This window comes from Paramacrobiotus metropolitanus, unplaced genomic scaffold, assembly GCF_019649055.1.
Source record: "Paramacrobiotus metropolitanus isolate TYO unplaced genomic scaffold, Prichtersi_v1.0 Parri_scaffold0000041, whole genome shotgun sequence".
In the NCBI taxonomy this organism is placed as follows: domain Eukaryota; kingdom Metazoa; phylum Tardigrada; class Eutardigrada; order Parachela; family Macrobiotidae; genus Paramacrobiotus; species Paramacrobiotus metropolitanus.
The window spans coordinates 1,062,844-1,073,319 of record NW_026570261.1 but is presented as its reverse complement, the minus strand read 5'-3'; the positions used below and the strand labels follow the sequence as shown (position 1 = coordinate 1,073,319).

General features: G+C 49.7%; 2 protein-coding genes across 2 annotated transcripts; one reads left to right on the top strand and one right to left on the bottom strand.

Annotated features, from left to right (window-relative positions):
• Nucleotides 1-228: 228 nt before the first annotated feature.
• Nucleotides 229-4,323, top strand: LOC129590662 (uncharacterized). Its single transcript, XM_055485998.1, has 11 exons — nucleotides 229-393; nucleotides 574-702; nucleotides 760-865; nucleotides 926-995; nucleotides 1,353-1,451; nucleotides 1,527-1,761; nucleotides 2,203-2,477; nucleotides 2,575-2,814; nucleotides 2,876-3,100; nucleotides 3,616-3,834; nucleotides 3,894-4,323. Exons 1-11 carry the CDS (start codon nucleotides 312-314, stop codon nucleotides 4,221-4,223), a joined length of 2,010 nt encoding a protein of 669 aa, XP_055341973.1. The 5' UTR covers nucleotides 229-311; the 3' UTR covers nucleotides 4,224-4,323.
• A 1,023-nt stretch (nucleotides 4,324-5,346) lies between these two features.
• LOC129590625 (uncharacterized) lies at nucleotides 5,347-10,065 on the bottom strand. Its single transcript, XM_055485946.1, has 14 exons — nucleotides 9,764-10,065; nucleotides 9,593-9,702; nucleotides 9,338-9,522; nucleotides 9,136-9,266; nucleotides 8,952-9,049; nucleotides 8,512-8,622; nucleotides 8,311-8,446; nucleotides 8,035-8,184; nucleotides 7,886-7,969; nucleotides 7,579-7,814; nucleotides 6,796-7,512; nucleotides 6,483-6,715; nucleotides 6,186-6,401; nucleotides 5,347-6,075 (listed from the first exon to the last, which is right to left on the bottom strand). The coding sequence occupies exons 1-14, from the start codon at nucleotides 9,936-9,938 to the stop codon at nucleotides 5,751-5,753; spliced, it is 2,907 nt and encodes a 968-aa protein (XP_055341921.1). The 5' UTR covers nucleotides 9,939-10,065; the 3' UTR covers nucleotides 5,347-5,750.
• Nucleotides 10,066-10,476: the final 411 nt, after the last annotated feature.

Here is a 10,476-nt window from a genome sequence, read left to right as displayed (position 1 = left end):
CTTTTCGGCAAATTGGTTCTGTATGCGAAGGCAGAACCAATTTTAATTTTATCGATGTTTCTCCCCACACGAGGTGTTCTGTCAACCCCCCAGGAAGCGAGCTAGAAGTCTGCAATCGACTGCCATATTAAATGCCATTGCAGTACAGTATTACGCTGATAACAGTCGTAACACTGTCCAAATTGGCAAATTCTGACACTGGAATTCTTACGAAGTTCTACAGTTTTTGGTTTGCTTTTCTGTTTTTATACGCATATTACTCGGTTTAGTCTCTTTTCACCTGTGAATTCTACGATCCCTTTTTTTCGAAAATGTCCTCGTCCTCAGACATCCCTATTGTGACGAATATGAGTATAAAGCACAAGTACCAAACAGCAGGCCAAATCGCATCCAGTAAGTCTGCACCCTACGCATTTAACGCGCGCTGCTCGAGTGGTCCTTCCCCGTCCAGTGTGCGTCCTGAAAACATCATAACCAAGTCGGACTTAGGATTTCCGTGGCCTGTTTTGAGCTCGTTGCATTCTTTATGCGTAGTAGAAGTACAAAAATCGCCAGATTTTTCTTTGATTGCAGAGGTTGTTGGAAGCGTCCTGCAGAGATGCGTGCCCAGTCAGTCCGTGCGGGAGATGTGCGAAGCGGCTGATGGCATGATCATTGCGGAGACCTCGTTGGTCTTCAAGGAAGAGAAGCATCTGTACAAAGGTGGGGTTTTAGCGCACAGCGCTGTGGTTTGGAATAGCATGTATGGACATTTGACAGGGGTGGCGTTTCCAACCAGCATCAGCGTCAACCATTGTGTCTGCTACTTTTCCCCCTTCAAGAGCGACAAGGACCGTCTGCTGGAGCACGGAGATCTTGTCAAGATGTATGGAGCTCCTTTTTATCCGCGTGTTCTTAATCACTGAGCCGTGTTTGTTCTCTCCAGCGAACTGGCCGTTCACATTGACGGATGCGTCGCCTGTGTCGGGTATTCACAAGTAGTCGGTGCTACGACGGTGAGTTGCAGTATTTCATAGTTCGTTTTTACGGTTTCGGTTTTCAGTGGGTGTCGACTTCGTGACATGTTGTAAAAAGCTGCAAGAACAGCCAGAGAACTGTTTTGCACGAGCCCACCCCATTCTTTTTCTAAACCTAATTTGAGTTTTCTTTTCCGTTTGTACGGGACGTTCTATTACATTTAGGCCTGCGATCTAACCGCACAGTGAACTGGTGCTTCGCGATTCTGGTAATCGTAGTCATAGCTGCTTCGTGACCCCGCATCCTTTTCCAACCTGAACAATCGCTTGCTGTATAGGCAATTCCACTTGAGATGCTTTAAGAGCATCGTTTTAACATTTGTGATTGAACTGCAGGGCAATCCCGCGAGGGGACGCCCGGCGGACGTCATGCTGGCGACACACGCTGCTATGGAAGCCTACACACGGCTGATTAAAGGCGGAGTTCCATGGGATGTGCGTATGCCTGTTGTACTGGGTAGTTGAACATTGGCAGCTGATAATGATGCTTATGCTCTTGCCTCTTGGTAGTATGGTCAAGTCAAGCAGTTAGTGGAGTCGATAGTGGCGGGCTTCCACTGCAAGCTCATGCACCTGCTGCCCGAGAGAAAAACCCAATTCCACGTCAACGAAGTGGCTGAATTGGAGGTGTTGGTCAGCACCGGCGAAGGGCTAGCTTACGAATATCTTGACACGGACGCCAACATCTACCGCCGGACCGACCCCTCCGCTTCGCTACCTCGCTCTGTGTCCCGTAGTGCGAAGAGTGAGTACGACATATGCAGTGTAGTTCCCTCTTCCACGTGTCCTGTGCATTGTCAATGTGTTCTGCAGTACGTACTCCCATAATCCTGCTTATACAAACTTGTAAAAATTATACTAGCAGTGGTTGCGAACCACATTATTGCATGAGCGCGAGCGCCAATACCACTGGAAAAAGGTATTGGGATTGTGTAATTGGAAAAGCGTGACGTACGCTCTTCGTGGCGTCAGTCAAATTTTATGCTCTTGACGAAGGCTTATTGCAGCACCCCGCGCTTCGCGCTCAGTGCAAATTATTTAACCACTGCCCGATAACCGTGTTATTTGTCATCCACTTATGGGTAGTTGTTGGCAGAAGAGCCTTTTGCAGTTTTGCCTTCCCGTACTGCACTTGTTAAGGTTGATGCGGTGTGCGTTTGTTGACTGTATTGCATGGATTGTTTAGAGTTCCTCGCTGCAGCTTATGAGAAGTATGGAACGTCCGGCTTTTCACTGCGCCACTTTGACAACGAGAAAACGGCGCGCCGGTCCGCCCAGGAGTGCGTGGATCACGGTATCCTGCTGGGATTTCCGGTACTGTATGAGAAGGAAGGCGAACTGGTGGCGCTGCTCAAATGCACCGTGGGCGTCACCCCCACCGGCATCCAAGTGCTCTCCGACTGTTCGTTGGACATCAGTGCCTACCAGTCGGACTACAAGATTGCCGAGGTTGATTTTGAGGTACAGCCTGTTGAAATTGATTGTGCGGCAGCTGATGTGTACTGGTAGCTATGGGATTTTACGCCTTCAAGTACATTTCTGCGCGGTTGCTGAACAGGATCTGGAGCCGGTGGTGGAGGAGATGGCGGTGCCGATCGACTACCACAGCAGCATCATCGGGGAGGCGGGCACCAACATCCGCCAGCTGATGGATGCTTTCAAGGTCCACATCAACATTCCCGACGCGACCGAGCGGAGCGGCGTCATCACGATCCGCGGGCTGCGCCGCAACGTGGACGCGGCCAAGGAGGAGCTGGCGGCGCGCGTCAAGGAGCTGAACCGACTGAAGGACGGGCGGGTATGCAGGCGTATGGTGGCGTTAGTGCTGGTGGAGTGATTTGTGCTTGTTTCATCTGCAGGCGCGGCGAGAGTATCGCGTGGAGATGCGCGTAGATCCCCAGCTGCACTTCCAGCTGCTCGGCCAGCGCGTCCACGTCAAGCGGCTGCGCGACGAGTTCCAGGTGGAGCTGCAGTTCCCACGGGCCGATGCGGCCGCCGAGAACGCCGACAAGATCGTCATTATCGGGCTAGAGGAGAAGGCGCACGCGGCGCGCGCTCACATCCAGACCCTTATCGAGGTCGAGGTGAGGAAAGGAGCGATGCTTGGTCGGTAGCAGCGCTGCGGAATGTAATGGCGTTGGTATCAGAGAAGCAGACTCTCTGTGCGATAAAACCTTTCAATACAATTTCTATGCTATAACGACAGCCTGGTGGTGCCTCTCTCGGCCCTAGAGTATGGAGGGTGTGGGTTCGATTCCCTCCATCGGCAGATTTTTTCTCCGAGATTTAATACGAGCTCTATAACTTTATTGATCAAATCAATGCCACAATACACCATGTGAGCGGAGAAGCGGCTCACGTACAGCGACAAAATCTTTCAAAGGACTTCAACGTGTTGCGCCGTGGTGCAGTGGTACTGCGTACGCGGATCTAACGACGTAGCCGGGGTTCGATTCCCCCATCGGCGCCTTTTTCAGCCGTTTCTCGGTTTCCCTCGGATTGCGCCCTGCTTAGAGCCAATTTGAAGAAAAAAACACGCTAAACTATAACAGAAAAATACGAACTTAGTTTAACCTTCTTATTGGTGTCCGTTGTGCAGAAAAGGAAGGCGCGCGTGGAGGTGCCCCTGGACAGCCGCATCCACGCCTGCATCATCGGCGACAATCGCACCAGTTTGAAGCAGCTGGAAGACCGCTTCCAGGTCAAAATCCACTTCCCGGTCCGCGTCGACGAGGACACCGACGTTGTGACGGTGGTGGGCGAGAAGGGGAATGTGTACAACTGCAAAGCGGAGCTGAAGCGGCTGGAGGGCCTCTGCGTACGTCCCTGACTCGTTATCGCTCCGAACCGGGTTAATAGGCGTGTTTATCGTTGCAGCTGCAGCATCTTGTGAAGGCCGCGGGTCGGCAGGACGCCAGATTGAAGGGGGAACCAGTCCAACCGTTCCCCCGTGGGCGACCCAAAAAGGGCACTAAGCCCCGCCCTGGCGTGCTGGAGGGGATGCTTCGTCCAGGCTTACGTAATCGTCGCGGGCGCACGTTTACCCGCGAAGAGAAAGCAGAAGTGGTCGGGGTGTATCGTATGTACCCCAAGGAAGCCGTAGCCATCGCCCGCATTCTGAAATGTACGGGCGTGTCGAATAAAACAATTTACGCATGGAGAGCTGAATGTGAGCGCGCCTCCGGACACACACCCGGCGGAGGATGAGTTGTTGCGTTTAGGTATAATGTACACAGGCATATTATGAAATGTTGGTCATCGTTGAATAGCACGATGTATACCAGTTTTGCGTATTATGACAAGTGTTTAATGAATTCCAGTAATTTTCTGTTTTATTTGATTGGCCGGCGATAAAGCCAACGATGTAATCAGCGGTGTGTGGGCGGTCGTTGTGTACAGTTTTGAGCTTCGGTGGCGATGTGAGAAAGTTAGCCAGGATCAGTTGGGCACGGAGCTGCTTCACAGTCACCCGCATGATCACATCCTCTCTACAGCGTCACGAACGAATTAAATTAGTTACGAACGAATTATCACGAACGAATTATTCTCTAGTTACGAATTAAATTCTGATCAGTAACCGTTCGTTCGACCGTTCGTCCGTTGTTTACGAACGCCAAGGACCTCGCCAAGCGCAGGATTTAGCCGCTGGTCGCTCTGGCTGAATAGTGAATATATCTGGCAGCATTTAGCACAGAATGCAGGGCCGCGCAACAAAGCTCAGCTGACATTCAGCATCTTGATATGTTTAGTCTAGTAGAAATTCATTAATTGTACAAATTGGCCAGCGCAGCGGTGCAAGGGTCGCCATCGACTTCAAGTACCGCAGGCAATAGCCTGCTGTGAAGTACTTGCCATAAAGTAATATTTTTATTACTTTCCGAATGAGTACAACTAACTGGTCTTCTGCTCATCAACATCATGCTTGCATAGATACGTTGCTAAGCGGTAACACAGTACTGTACACCTGCTAAATCGGATACGACAGCGATACAAAGTATCGCGCCGTCGCAACCGATGGAAAAGGACGGCTTGCAGGCGCTGTCGTAATTCCTCTGAAAGGGAGAGCGATGGCGACGGGAACATCAGCATCCCGTGGTCAGTTGCTCGGCACTCATCGGCAGCATATAACCACGCGCCTGCTGCAAGTGCTGCGGATTCAGCATCCCCCCCGCGGGTTGGTGGTGAGCAGAGGAGCACACTGCCGTCACAGCGCAGCTATGTTCTGCCACCGCCGCGCCAGACGACAATGTTTTGTTGAGCAGCGAGAAGCTCTTGTTTATCGGCTTGTAGTGAGCAGTAACGACGTACATCGCCGTCACGTGTAGCACTGTATTGGTACATGGTTTTATTAGCACAAGCCAGTCACATCAAATAAACTTCGCAACAAAAACAGAGTAAGTCACAGCAGTAAAATTTCTTTTAATTTATCGAAGAAACAATCGTCCTGCTGCGCCATTATCAGTCACTGGTCGTATGCGGATTGCGGAGTCATGAAACGAGCATCTGCGATATTTGTTCGAGCGAGTACGATACACATGTGAGTCATTCAAGATGAAATTAATTTAGATTAATTTGAGCAAGTAATTTGCCGTTCTTTATTTTATCGTATCTCGAGACTTTTACTAACCATCTACAAACATTTATACATTATGTGAGAATGCTGTTCTAGCACAGAGGAGTAATGGGAACCACCATATTAGTATTTGTACAAATTATCAAACGACGTTAACTGCGTCAGCTCCGAAGTTCTCCTTGGACGGCGTGTTTACCGCCGAAGCTAACGTAGCCCAGCTGCGCGGTACGCTGCATGGCGGCTTCGCTCTTCTCCGTCACCGGCGCCGCATTGCGTACTGGCAGATTGACCGGGTCGACGCATCCTTTATTGCACAGATGATGGTCCAGTCCGACGTTGCACACGCGTGCAATGCAGTGGAAATGCAGCTGCAGAGGTCTGGTCTCGTTCAAGTAGACAGCCTTCACGCTGAAGACATCCTGATGATCACCGAAGCCGTCGTGACGCTTATATTCCAGATTTGTGTCTCGATGATACACTGGACAACTATAAAGCAAGATACACATTTCGTCACGTTGAACACACGCTGCTCTCTTTGAAATGCGAAAATCGGCGCGAACTTCAGGGCTTTGAAAACCTGGGTTCTTCAAACGTACCCGTTAAGAACAATGTCGAAGCGTTCCGGATTGTTCTTATCCGGTGTCGGCGTTGTCCAGCACTGATCGGCCTGGACGACGAACGTCGTCGCACTGCCGCGTCGACGGCGTCCCTCCACGCGGAAATACACGCGGTTGCCTTGAAAGTCAAAGTCATGGAAACTGGGGTTAGCGATTTCGGCCGGAGAAAAGCCGATATCACGAGCCAGATCCAATCTGTTTAAAGAACCCATGATTTTTTCTACATCTTAACAACCGATTTTACTCAATCGAACCATTAAAACATCAGATTCATACTTGACAGCGACGTCAATGTTGCCTTCTAGCAACGGCCGGTCCACCAGCGTGGTCCGCGGGAACAACTCTTCCGGCATGTTGTACACTCCGCTCAACGGTTTAACTTTGCGCTCCAGTTTGCACTGGAACGGAATGTCCACTTGCGGCACATCGATACAGGCGCCGGCACTGGAACAGGACGGGAAAGTGGGTGCACTTGCTTGGTTGGTAAAGTACAAGTTCTCGTCGTTCATCTGCAAATTGAACGCTCTAGATAAAAGGTTCCTCACATTTCTAAAATTTTATTTTCAAGGTGGCTGTGTTCGTTACATACGCTTCGAATGGTACCGCATCGATCGTAGCCCGTATTCATATGGATCAAGGCACCGCCATCCCGTGCCATACAGGAAGTGTCCAGGAGATGATACCGATGCACCGGCATCTGCAGCGGCAGGAACTTCTTCTGCATCTGCAGCTGGATCTCGGTGATATTGCAGTCCAACCGATGCCGCCCGATCGCCCGCACCGTCACACTGAACCCGAACTCCCGCGGCGCCGCCACCCGGCTCGTGAAGGTAATGAATGTCGTGTTCAGCGCCCGTGTCACCGGAAACTTCCATCCAGTGGGTCGCTGGGCGCACAGATACCCGCCGGGCTGCACCGCGCCCTGGGTCTCCACCACCAGTTTGTCCTGTTCGTGGCAGTTCCAGCCGGGCTCTTCGTCGAAATTCTCGTTGAGATTGAAGTAGTTGACGGTCAGCTCCAGGGTCGTCCAGGCCGGAGTGTTGATCTTCCACACGCAGTTGAGGCCGCCGCGGTACCCGGCTGGCTGGTTGGTCAGGCTGTTGAAACCCGGGCTGGTAAGGGTCATGACATCGTTATCACGCATGTCGCGCTCTTCCGCACCACAGTCCACGGCGCCTTCATGGATCAGGGTTTCCCCGGTCGCAGTGGCATTCGAGCCTACCGCCAGAGTGATACAGACACGGGCGTCTTGCACGAGGGGTCCAACGTACGACGTGATAATCGCCGGAGTCAGGTACAAGGTTACCTATCACCCAGAACGTCCGTAAGAGCTCGCGACTAATGAATGTCTGGTTCTTTGAAAAGCACTCACGATTTGCCCAGCGGCCGCCGACATCTTATGGTCGTAGAACTCTGCACTGGGCTTAGTGACGGAGAAGGAAATGTAGGCGAGCAAGGTCCCTGATGTGCCGTTGAGAACGATGGTCGCGCCTTTAACAACCGGGATTATGAAGCAGATGTACTGTTCTTGACCCGGCTGCAGAACGATGGTGATGGGTGTGGGCGGAACTAGCGGGTCTACGGGCAAGGGGACCACGAAACCAGGACCTACGCAGAAAAAGGTGGTTTTTAATTGTTGCTCCGTACTTTGCCATTCTAAGCAGTATTAATGCTCGTACCGTCACAGCTACGCTGTTCCAGTTCGAAAGCAAACGTTTGCGCCATATCCGCAAATCCCTGAAGGTGGTAGGTGTTCTGGCATTCTGCAATGGTTATTTGCGTTGACGTTATATTTTCTAAAATATGTGCCGGATGAGTAATGTCGCACTTGGATTTGAAGCGTATCCAGTTAATTCAGTTTCGGTAATCCAGCCGCCAATTCCGACGGATAGCAGCGTAATGTTTTTGCTGTGAACCCGGCTGGCTTCCGTTTGCGCCGCGACGTTATCATTGGCGGCGCCGTCAGTGAAAAGGACCGCTGTAAACATAGGACGCCATTAGTCAATTACATAACTACGTAAATAAATAAAAATTTATAACTACAAAAAAACCGCGATTATCTACCAATCAGAAGCGACGAAGACACACTCGGTTATCGCCTTACCAAATTGTGGTATGGCTTTTTGGGGACGGGCACCGTTGGCGACGGTAAAGACGTTCTGGTGCAACTGCTGCAATGCGGAATCAGTAGCAGTTCCGCCGCCCTGATAAAAGATGCCCGATGAGATTTTCTGCAAGACCTACAACGGCAAACCAGTGAGTGGGCGTCCTGTTCTAGTACCACTTGAAATTACTAAGGACCAACCTGCTCTTTTGTCGAATATGTGTTGAGATGAAATTCAGCCTGCGCATAGTCAGAGTACTGGACCAGAGCCACCTGGTTGCTTTGGGGTCCGATGTTCAGTCGGCTAATAACCTGTAGCGTGCGATTTCCAGTATTCAGCTTAGGAATTTAAGTAGTCCTGCTCATGCTGAATTAATTTGGCGAATTCTTAATTCGATTGTCTTCAGTGACCTTTATGCGTGTCTTTACAATGTCTATCCATATTGTGAAATAAGGCAACGGTATTATATCTATTTAGGTTTTAGAGTAATACGTATATTATCATGTATGAAAAATATTTTTAGCTGAATAATTATTAATGTGGCAATATGTATGTTACTTAAACTTTTATTATCCTTTTACATACTGTTTAATTATTCTTTTTTAATTTTGTGCCATTGCTGAGCACCGAGATAACTCACTTCTTTGACAAAATTGAGGGTGTGCTGGAAGTTTTCCGATCCGATACTGCCGGATCCGTCGACAACGAAAGCGATATCCGCACCGACGGATTTGCAACCTGCTCATAATAATATGGAAATAAGAAAACGAGTGTCAGTTTACAACAAAATTTCGTTCTCAGGGGCTGAAAAAGATCGCTCGTACGGGAAATATTGCGCAACTGTTGGACAGCATTTTGGTACATCTGATGGTACGCGCCGAGGTCACCGGATAAACCGAGCGCGTGGATCCACATGTTGGCTTGGCTGTACGTATCCCACGGCAGCGAATTCTCACTATAATCGGCAAAAATTCTGACTTTCTAAAATCATTGGCTGAATACCACCAATCTGTTGTGGGTTCTTACATATCGTTGTTGTTTTCATCAGCAACCATGGCCAAAGCCAGACGCGCCGCCAGCGCCGAATACAACGGCTTCCGTAAATCGCGCCACTGCACCGTGGGCCAGTCGATGTTGAAAGCGCTGTTGAAGCGACGCCACAGATAACTCAGGGAATAATCCTTCGTGGACTGAAAGACTGTTTCGTCCACCTGGAAAAAAAAAACACAAAAATTTAATACTCGAGAGGTCTTGAATGTTCGGAAATTATCCACAACCCACCTGCCAGATTCCACCATGATAACCTGGACGGAATGTTCCGGGTTTGGTCCCGTCGTTCGACGCCGCTAGCGCGATGGTCCGTATCATTTGTTTATCCTTTTTAAAGATGCCTAAAAATAAGAAGCTTTATTAAGAATTCAAACCGCACTGGCAGCGATAAGAAGCACTTACAGACGCTGGTCAGTTTCTCCATAACGGCACGGACCACATCGTCACCGTTGCCTTCCTCGTACACCGTGGCATCACTGCCGGCATAACGGAATTCTTGGCCTTCCTCTTGTGAGAATACAGCGATGCCCATACAACTGACAAGCAACAACGTCAGGAAACAGGCGTAGCGCCCCATTTCTTCATACGCAGTGTGAAAGCAACTTAAAGGCAGAATTGTATGACCATAAAACAAGTTGTCTAATATACAAAAGTTTAAAAATATCAAGACTAGTTGCGAATATGAATATTTCCTGTGGCGTTTGCCTTGTTTATATACAGAAGTAGTTATTCACGTCGCAACAATATGTTCACGCTGTCCCGGAAGTATGAGCTCAGAGCTGGCGCACAATGATGCACTTTAATTAGGTGCAGCTAGTGATTGCGCCATGTCGGACGCGTTATCAGGTGTCTGCGTGGCGCTCACTGCGACATGTTGATCACTGAGCAGTTGTTTATTACGGTGATAAGCACGATGCGCCACGCAAACAGTAACACATGGATTTGTTGATGTCATCACTGGCACTGCGCTGTACGCAGCTGATAACAAGCTTGTGTGGTAATAATGTGTTTCCAGTCAAAACTAGGCTACTGCGACTTGAATTAACAGGAAGAGAAGATAACGGCTATGGCGGTGTTGCCGAGCGTTAATTGCCATTTTCCCGACGTATTCAGGT

Bases quoted from the DNA above. Each gene is read 5' to 3' on its own strand.
- LOC129590662 (XM_055485998.1), top strand. From the start codon at position 312: ATGTCCTCGTCCTCAGACATCCCTATTGTGACGAATATGAGTATAAAG. The intron at 1,762-2,202 runs GTGAGTACGACA...TGGATTGTTTAG, and splicing joins TGTGTCCCGTAGTGCGAAGA to AGTTCCTCGCTGCAGCTTAT. The intron at 2,815-2,875 runs GTATGCAGGCGT...TTTCATCTGCAG, and splicing joins ACCGACTGAAGGACGGGCGG to GCGCGGCGAGAGTATCGCGT.
- LOC129590625 (XM_055485946.1), bottom strand. From the start codon at position 9,938: ATGGGGCGCTACGCCTGTTTCCTGACGTTGTTGCTTGTCAGTTGTATG. The intron at 9,703-9,763 runs GTAAGTGCTTCT...TCTTATTTTTAG, and splicing joins GGAGAAACTGACCAGCGTCT to GCATCTTTAAAAAGGATAAA. The intron at 8,185-8,310 runs GTAAGGCGATAA...CTATGTTTACAG, and splicing joins AAAAGCCATACCACAATTTG to CGGTCCTTTTCACTGACGGC.